Here is a 19862-nt window from a genome sequence, read left to right as displayed (position 1 = left end):
CTCTGTCAAGTATCTGTAGGTCAGTAAAACTCAAGTCTTTGTCAACACGTAAGTGAAACTTGAGTCTTTGTCAAGTGTGCATGAGTCAGTGAAACCTAAGTCTTTGTCAACATGAGAGTCAGTAAAACGTGGGTCCTTGTCAACGCATGAGTCAGTTAAACTCAAGTCTTCGTCTAACGTACCTAAGTCAGTGAAAATCGGGTCTTTGTCAGCACATGAGTCAGTGAAACGTGAGTCTCTGTCAAGTATTAGTGAGTCAGTGAAACTTAAGTTTTTGTCAATGTGTGAGTCAGTAAAACATAAGTCTTTGTCTAGTATCTATGAGTAAGGTGAAACTCCAATCTTGGTTGAGCACTTGTCAGTCAATGAAACGTGATCCATTGTCTATGTGTGAGTCAATGAAACTTGGGTCTTTATCAATCTGTGAGTAAGTGAAACTCGAGTCTTTGTCCAGTACCTGTAGGTCAGTGAAACTCTGGTCTTTGTCAACGTCTGAGTGAGTGAAACTCAAGTCCTTGACAAGTGTCTGTAAGTCAGAGAAAATCAGAACTTTGTCAACATGTAGGTCAGTAAAACTCTGTTTTTGTCAGCACATAAGTCAGTGAAACTTTAGTCTCTGTCAAGTATTTGTGAGTCAGTGAAACTCGAGTCTTTGTCAAGTGTCTGTAGGTCAGTAAAACTCAGGTCTTTGTCAACACGTGAGTAAGTAGAACTTGAGTCTTTGTCAAGTGTGCATGAGTCAGTGAAACCTAAGTCTTTGTCAACGTGTGAGTCAGTAAAACATGAGTCTTTGTCAACACGAGTCAGTTAAACTCAAATATTCGTCTAACGTACCTAAGTCAGTGAAAATCAGGTCTTTGTCAGCACATGAGTCAGTGAAACTTAAGTCTCTGTCAAGTATTTGTGAGTCAGTGAAACTTTAGTCTTTGTCAATGTGCGAGTCAGTAAAACATAAGTCTTTGTCTAGTATCTATGAGTAAGGTGAAACTCCAATCTAGGTTGAGCACTTGTCAGTCAGTGAAACTTGATCCATTGTCTATGTGTGAGTCACTGAAACCTGGGTCTTTGTCAATCTGTGAGTAAGTGAAACTCGAGTCTTTGTCCAGTACCTGAAGGTCAGTGAAACTCTGGTCTTTGTCAACGTCTGAGTGAGTGAAACTCAAGTCCTTGACAAGTATCTGTAAGTCAGAGAAAATCAGAACTTTGTCAACATGTAGAAACTCTGTTTTTTGTCAGCACATAAGTCAGTGAAACGTGAGTTTCTGTCAAGTATTTGTGAGTCAGTGAAACGTGAGTCTGTCAAGTATTTGTGAGTCAGTGAAACGTGAGTCTGTCAAGTATTTGTGAGTCAGTGAAACTTAAGCCTTTGTCAATGTGCGAGTCAGTAAAACATAAGTCTTTGTCTAGTATCTATGAGTAAGGTGAAACTCCAATCTTTGTTGAACGCCTGTCAGTCACTGAAACTCGAGTCATTGTCTATGTGTGAGTCAATTAAATTTGGGTCTTTGTCGGTTTGTGAGTCAGTGAAACTTAGGTCTTTGTCTATGTTTGAGTCAGTGAAAAGTGGGTCTTTGTCAATGTGTGAGTTCTTGGGTCTCTGTCAATGTGTTAGACCGTGAAACTTGAGTGTTTGTCAATGTGTGGCTTAGTGAACTTAGGTTTTGTCCATGTGTGAGTCAGTGAACTTGGGTATTTGTCTATGTGTGAGTCAGTGAAACTTGGGTCTCTATCAGTGTGTGAGTCAGTGAAACTTGGGTCTTCGTCTATGTTTGACTCAGTGAAAAGTGGGTCTTTGTCAATGTGTGAGTTCTTGGGTCTCTGTCAATGTGTGAGTCAGTAAAATTTGGGTTTTGTCTTTGTGTAAGACTGTGAAACTTGGGTGTCTGTCAATGTAAGAGTCAGTGAACTTGGGTCTTCGTGTATGTGTGAGTCAGTGAAACTTGGTTCCCTGTCAATTTATTGAGTTAGTGAAACTTGGGTCTCTGTCTATGTTTGAATTAGTGAAAGGTGGGTCTTTGTCAATGTGTGAGTCAGTAAAACTTGGATCTTTGTCTTTGTGTGAGACCGTGAAACTTGGGTGTTTTTGTAAATGTGTAAGTCAGTGAAACGTGGGGGTTTGTCAATGTGTGAGTCAGTGAACTTGTTTATTTGACTGTGTGTGTCAGTGAACTTGGATCTTTGTTCATGTGAAAGTCAGTGTACTTGGGTCTTTGTCAATGTATGAGTCAGTGAAACTTGGGTCTTTGTCCATGTATGAGTCAGTAAAACTTGGGATTTTGTCAATGTGTAAATCAGTGAACTTAGGTCTTTGTCAATGTGTAAATCAGTGAACTTAGGTCTTTGTCTATGTGTGAGTCAGTGAAAATTGGGTGTTTGTGAATGTGTGAGTCAGTGATACTTCACTCTCTTTCAATGTGTGATTCAGTGAAGTTTGGGTCTTTGTCTTTGTGTCAGTCAGCGAAACTTGGTTCTTTGTCTTGGTGTGCGTCAATGAAACTTGGGTCTTTGTAATTGTTTGTGTTAGTGATACTTGGCTCTGTGTCAATGTGTGAGTCAGTGAAGTTTGGGTCTTTGTCTCTGCGTCAGTCAGTGAAACTTGATCCATTGTCCATGTGTGAGTCACTGAAACTTGGGTCTTTGTCATTGTGTGTGTTGGTGATACTTGGCTCTGTGTCAATGTGTGAGTCAGTGAAGCTTGGGTCCTTGTCTCTGTGTCAGTAAGTGAAACTTGGGTTTTTGTGTGCGTCAATAAAACTTGGGTCTTTGTCATTGTGTGTGTTAGGGATACTTGGCTCTGTGTCAATGTGTGAGTCAGTGAAGCTTGGGTCTTTGTCTCTGTGTCAGTCAGTGAAACTTGGGTCTTTGTCTCTGTGTCAGTCGTTGAAACTTGGGTCTTTGTCATTGTGTGTGTTAGTGATACTTGGCTCTGTGTCAATATGTGAGTCAGTGAAGCTTGGGTCTTTGTCTCTCCGTCAGTCAGTGAAACTTGATCCATTGTCTATGTGTGAGTCACTGAAACTTGGGTCTTTGTCTCTGCGTCAGTCAGTGAAACTTGATCCATTGTCTCTGTGTAAGTTACTGAAGAAACTTGATCCATTGTCTCTGTGTAAGTTACTGAAACTTGGGTCTTTGTCATTGTGTGTGTTAGTGATACTTGGCTCTGTGTCAATGTGTGAGTCAGTGAAGCTTGGGTCTTTGTCTCTGCGTCAGTCAGTGAAACTTGATCCATTGTCTGTGTGTGAGTCAGTGAAACTTGGGTCTTTGTCTCTGTGTGAGTCAGTGAAACTTGGGTCTTTGTCTCTGTGTCAGTCAGTGAAACTTGGGTCTTTATCATTGTGTGTGTTAGTGATACTTGGCTCTGTGTCAATGTGTGAGTCAGTGAAGCTCGGGTCTTTTTCTCTGCGTCAGTCAGTGAAACTTGATCCATTGTCTATGTGTGAGTCACTGAAACTTGGGTCTTTGTCTCTGCGTCAGTCAGTGAAACTTGATCCATTGTCTCTGTGTAAGTTACTGAAACTTGGGTCTTTGTCATTGTGTGTGTTAGTGATACTTGGCTCTGTGTCAATGTGTGAGTCAGTGAAGCTTGGGTCTTTGTCTCTTTGTCAGTCAGTGAAACTTGGGTCTTTATCCTTGTGTGTGTTAGTGATACTTGGCTCTGTGTCAATGTGTGAGTCAGTGAAGCTTGAGTCTTTGTCTCTGCGTCAGTCAGTGAAACTTGATCCATTGTCTATGTGTGAGTCACTGAAACTTGGGTCTTTGTCTCTGCGTCAGTCAGTGAAACTTGATCCGTTGTCTCTGTGTAAGTTACTGAAACTTGGGTCTTTGTCATTGTGTGTGTTAGTGATACTTGGCTTTGTGTAAATGTGTGAGTCAGTGAAGCTTAAGTCTTTGTTTCTGTGTCAGTGAAACTTGATCCATTGTCTGTGTGAGTCACTGAAACTTGGGTCTTTGTCTCTGCGTCAGTCAGTGAAACTTGATCCATTGTCAGTGTGAGTCACTGAAACTTGGGTCTTTGTCATTGTGTGTGTTAGTGATACTTGGCTCTGTGTCAATGTGTGAGTCAGTGAAGCTTGGGTCTTTGTATCTGCGTCAGTGAAACTTGATCCATTGTTTGTGTGTGAGTCACTGAAACTTGGGTCTTTGTCTCCGCGTCAGTCAGTAAAAACTTGGGTCCTTATCATTGTGATTGTTAGTGATACTTGGCTCTGTGTCAATGTGTGAGTCATTGAAGCTTGGGTCTTTGTCTCTGCGTCAGTCAGTAAAATCTTGGGTCTTTATCATTGTGATTGTTAGTGATACTTGGCTCTGTGTCAATGTGTGAGTCAGTGAAGCTTGGGTCTTTGTCTCTTTGTGAGTCAGTGAAACTTGGGTCTTTATCGTTGTGTGTGTTAGTGACACTTGGCTCTGTGTCAATGTGTGAGTCAGTGAAGCTTGGGTCTTTGTCTCTGCGTCAGTCAGTGAAACTTGGGTCTTTATCGTTGTGTGTGTTAGTGATACTTGGCTCTGTGTCAATGTGTGAGTCAGTGAAGCTTGGGTCTTTGTCTCTGCGTCAGTCAGTGAAACTTGGGTCTTTATCATTGTGTTTTAGTGAAACTTGGGTCTTTGTCAACTTATGTGTCAGTGAAACACGATCCATTGGTAACAGTGGTGAGGCTGTGAAATTTGAGTCTTTGTCGAGCACCCATGAATCTGAGAAACTCCCGTTTTTGTCAGTAGGTGAGTCAGTGAAACAGGATTTGTCGTTGGCAGTCGTGAGTCAGTGAAACTTGAGTCTTGTTGAGCGTCAGTGTATCGGTGAAAGTCGCAAATTACTTTCACGAGTGAATTTGAACGTCTCGTTTGTGATGTCTGAACGCCTGTCCCTAACGGTTAACCCCTCGTCCGTCCCCCAAGGCCCCCAGCGGGACGCGCAGGCGGCGCGGGAGTTCATCCTGAAGATGTTTGTGGACTTGAACCCCGACAGCGACAAGATCATCTACTCTCACTTCACGTGCGCCACGGACACCGAGAACATCCGCTTCGTGTTTGCGGCCGTCAAAGACACCATCCTGCAGCTCAACCTCAAAGAGTACAACCTGGTGTGAGCGAGGCGGCGGCACAAAAGGCACGTCTACCTTTTTCAGCAGAGTGCACTCAACTTTTGAGCACCATACCTTCCCCCCCCCACCCACATACACACACACACACGCCAACAAGTGCACACACTCTTCCCAACGCGCACACTCACAACACACCCCTTTTTTTTGGTTGTCGTCTCCATCCAAGCGCAGCTCTTTCCAAAGCCGCTCCCCTCATCCCTGCCGCCTCGACGGGCATGGCGACTCTCACACGGTGACTGAAAAGGACGTCGGTGCTTATTTTCTTCTGTGTTTGTGACACCCGTGTGTTCCTTTTTTTGTTTTTTGGAGATACAGAAGGAACCCCACCCACTCGCCTAACCCACCCCCGGAACCAGGCTTCCCGTGGCACGCCGCCACCTGGGGGGGAGGGGATCGGAGAGGCCCGCAGGAGGATTGGGCCTCCACCTCACGTCTCTGAATGTACCCAGGTGTGAGCCTTGCAGTCGCAAAAAAACAAACAAACGAAAAAAAAAAAGCTCTAAATAGAACTGTGTGATGCGGTGGAAGTAAATACGTAACCACATTTAAAACGTACACGAAAAGCACGAATGGGGGGGAAGGGGGCAAGAAAATGTGTTTTTAATCGCTGTTTTTAACGGTAGAAATTTGTCGCTACCATTTAGCAAATCACGGCGAAAAGGATAAAAATGTATTTGAAGACGTTACTTAAGTATTTTGCTTTTGATTTAATCGCACCGCTTCCCTCCTCCAGATGTTTTCTGTATGCATTTAAAAGCAGGGGGTGTCCAAAGTAGGGACCGGGGGCCTTTTTTTGTTGTTGTTTTTTTTCATATTCTCACATTGCTATTAAGAAAATATGTTAAACGTTCATTTGCAAAGCATAAATTGACCCTGGAAGGATCAAGAGTGCCCTCAGTGAAAACATTTGGACACCCCTAATGATTTACAGGGACAATCACAAGCCCCCCCCCCCCACCGGCGCTTTTATTCTGAAAAACACACTCAGCTCGTCAAAGTAAACACTAGTTTTGTCTTGATAACGCCGTCCAGTCAGACTTATATCAGGATGTGCTTGGTTTTTATTTTTATTTTTTTTTCTAACTGTATAGTCACTTTGTGTTAAAAACAAAAACAGCAAAAAAAAAAAAAAATTGATCGCTTGCTATTTGAGTGGTGAGAGGGGAAAGGGGCGGAGCTACAATCCTTTCACTGACACTCTCTGACGTCTGCAATTTTGTGTATATTTGTTTGTAAATACATATACACGACACTGATGTACAAAAAAAACAAAATGCTCCGTGGTACACCATCTTTGGCAACGACGACAAAATAGATAAAAGTATCACGGGTTTGTTAGCTCTTTTTTTTTTTTTTTTTTTTTTTCCAATGCTAGTATCGAAACTGTGATCATGTATTTTGTTGACTTGATTTAAGAGGACGTAAAAAAAAAAAAATAAAATTAAAAAAAAAAAAAAATAACAAGCAGCAATTTTCACGATATGGTGACAATTTTAAGAGTAATTTCTTTTTTAATTTATCTAATTTATGGACCAGGTTTGAAGGTGTTGATAATTTCGACTGCTTTTGATGCTGTCATGTGTTATTAATAACGCGCTCCCTTTTTTTTTTTTTTTTCTTCTCACGACGGAGCCTACTTGAGTCTGAACTGCTGTTTAAAAAAAAAAAAAAAAAAAAAAAAAAAGAATAATAATATTAATAATAATGAATGTCTGGTATCATAAGGACAGTATATTTTGCATTCTATTTGGGACAATTCCATTTGTACTGGGCCGACGTTGGCGTCTCCACCCAGCGTCGTTTTCTTTAGGAGCCGTCACCTTTTATTTACAAAAAGAAAGTGTATTTCCTCGAGGATATATATATATATATATAAATATAGAGAGCGAGAGAGAGACAGCGCTGTAATGCTTACATAGACAATGTACAAAACATAAGTGGATTTTTTTCCTAATGTTGACTTGGAAATCCATGCTTGCTGTTTGTATTTGAAAACATTTTTTTTGGGTGCATTTTTCTTTTCCAGTTAACTGAGGCTTGCGTTGATAGTGCCAGTGAAGTGCATATATATATATATATATATATACATATATATGTATATATATATTTTGCCCCATGTGTATATATATATATATACATATATATATATATACACATGGGGCAAAAAAGTATTTAGTCAGCCACCGATTGTGCAAGTTCTCCCACTTAAAATGATGACAGAGGTCTGTAATTTTCATCATAGGTACACTTCAACTGTGAGAGACATAATGTGAAAAAAAAAATCCAGGAATTCACATTGTAGGAATTTTAAAGAATTTATCTGTAAATAGTCTGGCTCTCACAAACCTGTAACTTCTTCTTTAAGAAGCTCTTATGCACTCCATTCATTACCTGTATTAATGTAACTTGCTTGAACTCGTTATCTGTATAAAAGACACCTTTCCACAGCCTCAAACAGTCAGACTCCAAACTCCACTATGGCCAAGACCAAAAAGCTGTCGAAGGACACCAGGAAAAGAATTGTAGACCTGCACCAGACTGGGAAGAGTGAATCTACAATAGGTGTGAAAAAAATCAACTGTGGGAGCAATTATCAGAAAATGGAAGACATACAAGACCACTGATAATCTCCCTCGATCTGGAACTCCACGCAAGATGTGAAGTGAATTATATTTATATAGCGCTTTTTCTCTAGTGACTCAAAGCGCTTTACATAGTGAAACCCAATATCTAAGTTACATTCAAACCAGTGTGGATGGCACTGGGAGCAGGTGGGTAAAGTGTCTTGCCCAGGGACACAACGGCAGTGACTAGGTTGGCAAAGGCGGGAATTGAACCTGCAACCCTCAAGTTGCTGGCACGGCCACTCTACCAACCGAGCTAAACCGCCCCCCGAAGATCTCATCCCGTGGGGTCAAAATGATCATGAGAACGGTGAGCAAAAATCCCCGAACCACACGGGGGGACCTGGTGAATAACCTGCAGAGAGCTGGGACCAAAGTAACAAAGGTTGACATCAGTAACACACTACGCCGACAGGGAATCAAATCCTGCAGTGCCAGACGTGTCCCCCTGCGTAAGCGGATGATACAGCAGAGCATTGAGCGAAATTATGTGGTCAGATGAAACCAAAATAGAACTTTTTGGTATAAACTCAACTCGTCGTGTTTGGAGGAAGAAGAATACTGAGTTGCATCCCAAGAACACCATACCTACTGTGAAGCATGGGGGTGGAAACATCATGCTTTGGGGCTGTTTTTCTGCTAAGGGGACAGGACGATTGATCCGTGTTAAGGAAAGAATGAATGGGGCCATGTATCGTGAGATTTTGAGCCAAAACCTCCTTCCATCAGTGAGAGCTTTGAATGGTTGACCGAATACTTATCTTCCACCATAATTTACAAATAAATTCTTTAAAATTCCTACAATTTGAATTCCTGGATTTTTTTTTCACATTCTGTCTCTCACAGTTGAAGTGTACCTATGATGAAAATTACATCATTTTAAGTGGGAGAACTTGCACAATCGGTGGCTGACTAAATACTTTTTTGCCCCACTGTATGTATATATATATGTATATATTGGTTTTTTTTCAAGTCATCCTCATTAAGGGCTATCACAGTGGGGAGCATTTGCAGCGTCCACGCGTTTGTGCAGAAACAGACACGACTTGTGCGCGTGTTAGAAGAGGGCAGGATGTCAACGCCAACCCCAAAATGGTGTATTTTCTGACCGTTTACACGCACTAAGCAGCTTTTTTATTTTTATTTTTTTATTTTTTTTTTTACGTGTGACAAATGATGTTCTGCAGTGTTATCCGCTAGAACCTCATTTTACTTTCATAACAAAACACAACAGCCACAATAAGTATCGCATGTTTCCCCAATGTTGGCCTACTAAGTGTTGTCGCCGTGTGTTATGTTCAACACCAAAATAATGTTTTTTTTTTTTTTCGTTTTGTTCGCCTGTGTAGTAATTAACCGTTTTCTTTGTGTGTCACTTTCCCACACTGGGGGGGGATAAAAACTGCCCAGCAGATTTTACGGTTAAAAAACAAAACAAAACAGTCGCCAGAATTTTAAGGTATAAATAAAAGTGGTCCTGTAGAAACAAGGACCGTAGATTTTCCAGTAAAGAAATTGCAGCTCAGTGGTCAGAATATACTGTTAAGCAGAGGCTCTATTTTTTTATATTTAAAGTAACATACTGTAGAAACAAGGACCGTAGATTTTATAGTAAAAAAACAAAAGGGCAGCTCTGTAGCCATAAGTTAACGGTAATCCGATCCTTGTCAATTTTACAGTACATTTCTGTCTAGTAATGCCATTTTTTTTTACTGTAAATTTTTTTTTTTCATTTAGTGCGCCGATCTTCCACACGTCACATTCTTTGAGTGGATATTCGTACGAAATACCGCCAATGTTTCCGGGCGTAGGGTCGCCCCATTTCCCCATACGTAGATCTCTCCCTTTGCGTGAAAAAGCGCCTATAAGATGCCAATTAATCTCACCACAAATGTATTCCTAGCCCTTTCCTGCTCCATCACTGATAAAAAATATAATGGCAAAAACGCCGGGATATTCACATTGTCTCCTTAAGCTTGTGGTGTCGAGGCTGGGCTATACAGCAGTATAATGTGATTGCATGGCACACTCACTAGCCGTATTGACACTACTGATACCAAATTGTGGTGAAGAAGGAGCTGAGCCGGAAGGCAAAGCTCTCAATTTACCGGTCCATCTATGTTCCCATCCTCACCTATGGTCATGAGCTTCGGGTTATGATCGAAAGGACAAGATCCCGGGTTCAAGCGGCATAGCTCGGTTGGTAGAGTGGCCGTGCCAGCAACTTGAGGGTTGCAGGTTCGATTCCCGCTTGTGCCATCCTAGTTACTGCCGTTGTGTCCTTGGGCAAGACACTTTACCCACCTGCTCCCAGTGCCACCCACACCGGTTTAAATGTAACTTAGATATTGGGTTTCACTATGTAAAGCGCTTTGAGTCACTTGAGAAAAGCGCTATATAAATATAATTCACTTCACTTCACTACAAGCGGCCGAAATGAGTTTCCTCCGCCTGGTGGTGGGTCTCTCCGTAAGAAGCTCTGTCATCCGGGAGGAACTCAAAGCTGTTTTTCCACATTGAGAGGAGATGAGGTAGTTGGGGGTGCCACCCGAAAGCCTCCCTAGGGAGGTGTTTATGGCACGTCCCACCAGTAGGAGGTCACGGGTAAGACCCAGGACACGTTGGGAAGACTATGTCTCCCGGCTGGCCTGGGAACGCCTCGGGATCCCACTGGGAGGAGGTGGACGTAGTGGCTAAGGAGAGGGAAGTCTGGGCTGCTCTGCTTAGGCTGCTGCCCCCGCGACCCGACCTCGGATAAGCGAAAATAGATGGATGGATGATACCAAATAATTGTGTAACAGATTTTTAAAACATATCAATCAAATTAAATTCAAGTTTGTTTGGAAAAAGTACAAATGTATGTTCCAGCTCCAAAAAATAAATTCTCAGTCATTTGTTTTACAACTAACCTTGCATCAAATCAAATTCAAGTTTAATTAAAAAAGTAAAAAAAAATGTTTTAAAGGCCTACTGAAATGAGATTTTCTTATTTAAACGGGGATAGCAGGTCCTTTCTCTGTGTCATACTTGATCATTTCGCGATATTGCCATATTTTTGCTGAAAGGATTTAGTAGAGAACATCGACGATAAAGTTCACAACTTTTGGTCGCTAATAAAAAAGCTTTGCCTGTACCGGAAGTAGCAGACGATGTGCGCGTGACATCACGGATTGTGGAGCTCCTCACATTGTTTACAATCATGGCCACCAGCAGCTAGAGCTATTCGGACGGAGAAAGCGACAATTTCCCTATTAATTTGAGCAAAGATGAAAGGTTCGTGGATGAGGAAATTTAGAGTGAAGGACTAGAGAGAGAGAAAAAAAAGGCGATTGCAGTGGGAGTGATTCAGATATTATTCAACACATTTACTAGGATAATTCTGGAAAATCACTTATCTGCCTACTGTGGACAGATCCCGCTGCCCAAAAAACTGCAGTGTCGGGCTTTTTTTGAGGGCACAAACTAGAGCTGCGCTATTAATCTATTTTGCACTTTTTTGGGGAATCTTTCATAATCCCTATTTATTTTGACGCATTGTAATTTGTCATTTGCGCAATGCCGCTAACTGGAGTCATCTATCACTACTGGAGTGGGGCGGTATAGCTCAGTTGGTAGAGTGGCCGTGCCAGCAACTTGAGGGTTCCAGGTTCGATCCCCGCTTCTGCCATCCTAGTCACTGCAGCTGTGTCCATGGGCAAGGCACTTTACCCACCTGCTCCCAGTGCCACCCACACTGGTTTAAATGGAACTTAGATATTGGGTTTCACTATGTAAAGCGCTTTGAGTCACTAGAGAAAAGCGCTATATAAATATAATTCACTTCACTTACTGTTTTAGTGAGATTATACAGTACCTAAAGTGTGGCCACGGGTGTGTTGACGCCAGAGTCTCTTAGGGAAGTCACGCGCCGCACAGGACGGAAGCTCCGCTCATGTCTCCGGTAAGAGCCGACTTATTACCACAATTTTCTCACCAAAAACTGGCGGTTGACATGTTCGCTTGACCGCTCTGATCCATAGTAAAGCTTCACATTCGGGAATTTTAAACAAGGAAACACCGACTGTGTTTGTGTGGCTAAAGGTTAAAAGCTTCCCACCTACATCTTTCTTCTTTGACGTCTCCATTATTAATTGAACAAATTGCAATTGCGGTATAGCTCGGTTGGTATAGCTCGGTTGGTAGAGTGGCCGTGCCAGCAACTTGAGGGTTCCAGGTTCGATCCCCGCTTCTGCCATCCTAGTCACTGCAGCTGTGTCCATGGGCAAGGCACTTTACCCACCTGCTCCCAGTGCCACCCACACTGGTTTAAATGGAACTTAGATATTGGGTTTCACTATGTAAAGCGCTTTGAGTCACTAGAGAAAAGCGCTATATAAATATAATTCACTTCACTTACTGTTTTAGTGAGATTATACAGTACCTAAAGTGTGGCCACGGGTGTGTTGACGCCAGAGTCTCTGAGGGAAGTCACGCGCCGCACAGGATGGAAGCTCCGCTCATGTCTCCGGTAAGAGCCGACTTATTACCACAATTTTCTCACCAAAAACTGCCGGTTGACATGTTCGCTTGACCGCTCTGATCCATAGCAAAGCTTCACATTCGGGAATTTTAAACAAGGAAACACCGACTGTGTTTGTGTGGCTAAAGGCTAAAAGCTTCCCACCTACATCTTTCTTCTTTGACGTCTCCATTATTAATTGAACAAATTGCAAAAGATTCAGCAACACAGATGTCCAGAATACTGTGTAATTATGCGGTTAAAGCAGACTACTTATAGCTTGGATGGGGCTGGGAAAATAATGTCCGCTACAACCCGAGACGTCAAACGGCACGCGTCATCATACCGCGACGTTTTCAACACGACACTTGGCGGGAAATTTAAAATTGCAATTTAGTAAACTTAAAAAGGCCGTATTGGCATGTGTTGCAATGTTAATATTTCATCATTGATATATAAACTATCAGACTGTGTGGGTTTCAGTAGGCCTTTAAATTAGTTATCTTGCACAAAAAAAAAAAAAAAAATGCATCAAATTAAATTGTATCCAAGACAATATATGATTTCAAACTGAAATTCTGCTTAGGGCCCCAATTTAGCCAAGGGCGGCCCTGCCTGATGGAAACATTAAACATAAGTGTCCTACTCTAAAATGGAGCTCATAAAACTACTTTAAATTCACTTGTTGGCCCAATCCAGGCACCGTTTTATGTTCTGCATTCATTTGTCCAAAGTCTGTCGATATAGTGTGTGATGTTTTTGTGTACGTTTCGGGGAAATTGTGCAAAACCTGTTTTTTTTGGGGGGGGACGACGACAGACACAACCCTTGTGTGACAAGAAGTGTTTTCTCATTGAGATGTTTGGAAGCCATCAGAGAGAAGGCTGCCTCTATTGTATGGAAACAGGTTGGAAATGTGGCATGATTAGAAAATGAGGCTGAAAAATTGTCCCCCAAAAAAGTGTGTATTCTCAGTCCTGAAGATAAGCGAGGAAACTGGACTCTTTTGGCTAAGTTCACACTGCAGGATAGATTTCCCAATTAAGTTTTGTCAAATCCAATTTTTTTTATGTGACCGCGAACTGAGCGTTGTGCCGTCTTGGAGGAAGTAAACGTGGCTCCGATTCTAGTAGGTTTCGGCCGTGGCGTGTTTGGGGCGGCATGGCGTAGTGCAGGGGTGCCCATTACGTCGACCGCGAGCTACCAGTCGACCGCGGGGGGGTGTGTCAGTCGATCTCCAGCCAGGCTTTTAAAAAAAAAATAGACCTAAAAATGAGTGATCATCAATCTTCACCAAGACGTCACTTAAATGACATTCACGGTACCGGAGGGTCTTGTGAGATGACGCTGGCTGCTGCAAGATCATTATTATGAAAATATGACCGAGAGGAAGGCGAGAAACACTTTTTATTTCAACAGACTCTCGCGCCGTACCTTCCGTCAAAACTCTAAAGGCCGACTGCACATTTCCTATCTTCACAATAAAAGCCCTGCTTCATGCTGCCTGCGCTAACTAAATACGGAGTCTCAGAAAGCTGGCGTGCACAATTTCCGAGACTCTTATTTTGTTAGCGCAGGCAGCATGAAGCAGGGCTTTTATTGTGAAGATAGGAAATGTGCAGTCGGCCTTTAGAGTTTTGACGGAAGGGACGGCGCGAGAGTATGTTGAAATAAAAAGTGTTTCTCGCCTTCCTCTCTGTCATTTTTTCATAATAATGAACTGGCAGCAGCCAGCGTCATCTCACAAGACCCTCGGGTGCCGTGAATGTCAATCAAGCAAGCTACGGAATTTGCCGCCAATGTTTTTCTTGTAAAGTGTATGGAAGCTGGATGAATTAGATGCCAAAAACCAACCACTTTCATGTGGTATTGTACAGAAAGGACCACTTTTTTTCTCCTCCATTTGAAAATGTGGGCGTTATCATCATTACTGTCTGATTCCAATCAATGCAAGTCATCAGAATCAGGTAATACACCAGCTTATATTCTTGTCTTTGTGAAAGAAAGACATCTATATGTGTTACACATGCTTGTATTATCATTAAACACATTTAACTTGTTGACAAAAATGTCTCTTTCATAAATAAATAAATATAAATGAGGTAGATCCCCTCGAGTTGGTCAATTGAAAAGTAGCTCGCCTGCAGAAAAAGTGTGGGCACCCCTGGTGTAGTGGGTAGAGCGGCCGTGCCAGAAACCTGAGGGTTGCAGGTTCGCTTCCCAACTATTGACATCCAAATCGCTGCCGTTGTGTCCTTGGGCAGGACACTTCACCCTTTGCCCCCGGTGCCGCTCACACTGGTGAATGAATGATGAATGAATGAATGATTGGTGGTGGTCGGAGGGGCCGTAGGGGCAAACTGGCAGCCACGCTTCCGTCAGTCTACCCCAGAACAGCTGTGGCTACGGATGTAGCTTACCACCACCAGGTGTGAGCACTTTGAGTTTCTAATTATAGAAAAGCGCGATATAAATCTAATCCATTATTATTATTATTATTATTATTATAATTTCCAAACATTTCCACGTTTTGTTGAGCCAAATGCTTGCATGTAGGAGATTAAGAAGAAAGAGGGCGGGCACTTCGTGGAACATTGACGTGAGTTCCTTAAACGTTATTTACCGTTATCACTACCTGTCGTTTCCGGACCATAGAGAGCACCGGTGTATAAGGCGCACCAACTACGTTTCCGAGAATTATTTTATTATTATTATTTGTATTTTTCATTAGCAACACAATGAATCGCAGATGTGTACGTCGTGAAATGAGATATTTACACAGAAAGATTTTGTAAATGTTTATTTACATACCTTAAGTGTTTCCAAACGGCAGACTTAATAACTCCACAGTGACATTTGGATTAATTTACTGAGGAATTTGTCAAAATTCAACAAAAAAAAAATGCCCTGATAAGTTTGATTTGAAGGGCTGCACGGTGGAAGAGGGGTTAGTGCGTCTGCCTCACAATACCAAGGTCCTGCAGTCCTGGGTTCAATCCCAGGCTCGGGATCTTTCTGTGTGAAGTTTGCATGTTCTCCCCGTGAATGCGTGGGTTCCCTCCGGTTACTCCGGCTTCCTCCCACTTCCAAAGACATGCACCTGGGGATAGGCCCCTCCCACCTCTAAAGGCATGCATCTGGGAATAGGCCCCTCCCACCTCTAAAGGCATGCATCTGGGAATAGGCCCCTCCCACCTCCAAAGACATGCATCTGGGAATAGGTTGATTGGCAACACTATATGGCCCCTAGTGTGTGAACGTTGTCTGTCTATCCGTGTTGGCCCTGCGATGAGCTGGCGACTTGTCCAGGGTGTACACCGCCTTCCGCCCGGATGCCCCTCCCACCTCCAAAGACATGCACCTGGGGATAGGTTGATTGGCAACACTAAATGATCCCTAGTGTGTGAATGTTGTCTGTCCATCCGTGTTGGCCCTGCGATGAGCTGGCGACTTGTCCAGGGTGTACACCGCCTTCCGCCCGAATGCCCCTCCCACCTCCAAAGACATGCACCTGGGGATAGGTTGATTGGCAACACTAAATGGTCCCTAGTGTGTGAATGTTGTCTATCTGTGTTGGCCCCTGTCTATCTGTGTTGGCCCTGCGATGAGCTGGCGACTTGTCCAGGGTGTACACCGCCTTCCGCCGGAATGCCCCTCCCACCTCCAAAGACATGCACCTGGGGATAGGTTGATTGGCAACACTAAATGGTCCCTAATGTGTGTGAATGTTGTCTATCTGTGTTGGCCCTTGTGGCGACTTGTCCAGGGTGTACCCAACCTTCCGCCCGATCGTAGCTGAGATAGGCGCCGGCGACCCCGAAAGGGAATAAGCGGTAGAAAATGGATGGATTATGACGCCTGTCCATTTTTAAGGACATTCCCGATTTATAGCCACATCCGAAAGTGAGTTAAGGGTTGAGTTTTTAAAAATTTTTGGGAATCGCACCGTTCAAAAACTCCAATACAGGTCACAAATGGGAATTGACCCGCAGTGTGAACAAGGCCTTCTTGTTTGGAAGCTGTGGCGTCTTCCAGGCCGTTGTCGTTCATCCCCGACCAAGTAGTCGCAACAACAACCCGATTGTTTTCAACAAAATAAGAGTCCAGTTAACTCAAATTGTGAATTGCTTAAAAAAAAATAAAACTACCACCCCCCTTCTTTAAAATTCCCCCTATAATGCAGAGCGTGCTTCCACGGGCGTGTATACTTCATGTTTTGCTCGTGAGCAGTGTTGCACAGTGGTGTACTTTTTGGGGTTCTTTAATATATTCCAACATGATGAGCTGGAACGAGGGAAGGTTGTTTGCATGGCGCTTAAAAAGATTGTTTCTTTTCCTCCTCACTGTAACACTATATTTGTTGCCTTTGAATAATAATAATGCTGATGTGTTGTTTTTTTGGGGAGGGGCGGGGGTCAAAGTTTAAAAAGTTGCAGCATGTTCCCTTTTATTGCTTTTTCCAAATGAGCAGGTTACACTATTGTATTATTATTATTATTTAGGAGCACTTGTTTATGTAAATGATGTATTATAGTGAGTGTGCCAACCCCTCTCTCTCTTTAAGTGCCAACACCGGCCGTCGCCACGCGGCCGCACCCTTTTTTGGAATAATAATAATAATATTAAAGCACCAGAGACTAAAACAGATAGACTATTAAGTTCATAAAGACTATATTTAAGATTGAAAAATATAAAGGATAATCCGCTGTTTTTTTTTTTTTTCAGGAAACTGTAATTGCATGTGCTTTTATTTTTATTTTTGTGTCGCAAAGTGAGGGCTTGGATGCTTTCTCTGACGCCTAAAAGAGGCTTCAGTCAAGCCGGGTTATTGAGTTTACATAACTCTTCTTGCCATATTTTGTTTTTGTTTTTTTAAAATGCGTTTTCATGTGTTTTGTTTTTTCAACCACTGTTGCCTGATCCTCATTCAGAAACATGACGTATGATCATCGCCGCCTTCTAAGAGAAACATAATGACAAGGTTATCTGTTTTAAAAATTGAAATAAATTTTGTTCCTATACTTGCTGATCATGCGTGTCCGGAGCTGTTTTTATTTCCGTTTGTTTGTTTGTTTGTTAATCACACCGTGTCCAAACTAGAGCCGCGCACTGAAAAATCAAACCTAACACAATATAGCCCTGTCTTGGTTTAACTCTTATCTTACTGATAGGATGCAGTGCGTCTCCCATAACAATGTGACCTCGGACTATGTTAAGGTAACGTGTGGAGTTCCCCAGGGTTCCTGCCGCTCGGTGACATCATACGCAAATACGGTGTTAGCTTTCACAGTTATGCTGATGACACCCAACTCTACATGCCCCTAAAGCTGACCAACACGCCGGATTGTAGTCAGCTGGAGGCGTGTCTTAATGAAATCAAACAATGGATGTCCGCTAACTTTTTGCAACTCAACGCCAAAAAAACGGAAATGCTGATTATCGGTCCTGCTCGACACCGACCTCTATTTAATAATACAACTCTAACATTTGACAACCAAACAATTAATCAAGGCGACTCGGTAAAGAATCTGGGTGTTATCTTTGACCCAACTCTCTCCTTTGAGGCACACATTAAAAGCGTTACTAAAACGGCCTTCTTTCATCTCCGTAATATCGCTAAAATTCGCTCCATTCTGTCCACTAAAGACGCTGAGATCATTATCCATGCGTTTGTTACGCCTCGTCTCGATTACTGTAACGTATTATTTTGGGGTCTCCCCATGTCTAGCATTAAAAGATTACAGTTGGTACAAAATGCGACTGCTAGACTTTTGACAAGAACAAGAAAGTTTGATCACATTACGCCTGTACTGGCTCACCTGCACTGGCTTCCTGTGACTTTAAGGTTTTACTACTTACGTATAAAATACTACACGGTCTAGCTCCATCCTATCTTGCCGATTGTATTGTACCATATGTCCCGGCAAGAAATCTGCGTTCAAAGGACTCCGGCTTATTAGTGATTCCCAAAGCCCAAAAAAAGTCTGCGGGCTATAGAGCGTTTTCATTTCGGGCTCCAGTACTCTGGAATGCCCTCCCAGTAAAAGTTCGAGATGCCACCTCAGTAGAAGCATTAAGTCTCACCTTAAAACTTATTTGTATACTCTAGCCTTTAAATAGACTCCCTTTTTAGACCAGTTGATCTGCCGTTTCTTTTCTTTTTCTCCTATGTCCCAGTCTCCCTTGTGGAGGGGGTCCGGTCCGATCCGGTGGCCATGTACTGCTTGCCTGTGTATCGGCTGGGGACATCTCTGCGCTGCTCATCCGCCTCCGCTTGGGATGGTTTTCTGCTGGCTCCGCTGTGAACGGGACTCTCGCTGCTGTGTCGGATCCGCTTTGGACTGGACTCTCGCGACTCTGTTGGATCCATTATGGATTGAACTTTCACAGTATCATGTTAGACCCGCTCGACATCCATTGCTTTCCTCCTCTCCAAGGTTCTCATAGTCATCATTGTCACCGACGTCCCACTGGGTGTGAGTTTTCCTTGCCCTTATGTGGGCTCTACCGAGGATGTCGTAGTGGTTTGTGCAGCCCTTTGAGACACTAGTGATTTAGGGCTATATAAGTAAACATTGATTGATATAGTTTGTTTTTTTAGACTATAAGCCGCTACCTTTTTCCAACAGTTTGAACCCTGCGGCTTATAAAATGGTGCGGCTGATTTATTGATTTTTTTTTTCCCACTAATGGCCGTATTGTTTTGTATTCAACAAATAGTTTTCATACAAACCCAGTTTCCATATGAGTTGGGAAATTGTGTTAGATGTAAATATAAACAGAATACAATGATTTGCAAATCCTTTTCAACCCATATTCAATTAAATATGCTACAAAGACAACATATTTGATGTTCAAACTAATAAACATTTTTTTTTTGCAAATAATCATTAACTTTAGAATGACAAAGAAGTTGGTAAAGGTGGCAATAAATACTGATAAAGTTGAGGAATGCTCATCAAACACTTATTTGGACCATCCCACAGGTGTGCAGGCTAATTGGGAACAGGTGGGTGCCATGATTGGGTATAAAAACAGCTTCCCAAAAAATGCTCAGTCTTTCACAAGAAAGGATGGGGCGAGGTACACCCCTTTGTCCACAACTGCGTGAGCAAATAGTCAAACAGTTTAAGAACAACGTTTCTCAAAGTGCAATTGCAAGAAATTTAGGGATTTCAACATCTACGGTCTATAATATCATCAAAAGGTTCAGAGAATCTGGAGAACTCACTCCACGTAAGCGGCATGACATTGAATGACCGTGACCTTCGATCCCTCAGACGGCACTGTATCAAAAAAACTACGTCAATCTCTAAAGGATATCACCACATGGGCTCAGGAACACTTCAGAAAACCACTGTCACTAAATACAGTTTGTCGCTACATCTGTAAGTGCAAGTTAACGCTCTACAATGCAAAACGAAAGCCATTTATCAACAACAGCCAGAAACGCCTCCGGCTTCTCTGGGCCCGAGATCATCTAAGATGGACTGATGCAAAGTGGAAAAGTGTTCTGTGGTTTGACGAGTCCACATTTCAAATTGTTTTTGGAAACTGTGGACATTTGTGTCCTCCAGAACAAAGATAGACGGTATAGGCGCAAAGTTCAAAAGCCAGCATCTGTGATGGTATGGGGGTGCA

General features: G+C 42.6%; 1 protein-coding gene across 3 annotated transcripts in view; it reads left to right on the top strand.

The window, feature by feature from the left end:
- LOC133550102 (guanine nucleotide-binding protein G(q) subunit alpha) overlaps positions 1 to 5785 on the top strand; it is a 105261-nt gene extending 99476 nt beyond the window's left edge. For 2 of the 3 annotated variants that reach the window (XM_061896175.1, XM_061896176.1), the window contains exon 7: positions 4894 to 5785. In XM_061896175.1, coding sequence (XP_061752159.1) covers positions 4894 to 5084 — 191 coding nt within the window. In that variant the 3' untranslated portion in view covers positions 5085 to 5785. The remainder of the gene's footprint in view (positions 1 to 4893) is intronic. The other variant, XR_009806233.1, reaches the window with a different exon arrangement.
- The last annotated feature ends 14077 nt before the right edge of the window (positions 5786 to 19862 follow it).

Source organism: Nerophis ophidion, linkage group LG03 (genome assembly GCF_033978795.1).
Source record: "Nerophis ophidion isolate RoL-2023_Sa linkage group LG03, RoL_Noph_v1.0, whole genome shotgun sequence".
Lineage (NCBI taxonomy): Eukaryota > Metazoa > Chordata > Actinopteri > Syngnathiformes > Syngnathidae > Nerophis > Nerophis ophidion.
The sequence above is the reverse complement of the archived record's forward strand: the minus strand, read 5'-3'. Positions and strand labels throughout refer to the sequence as shown.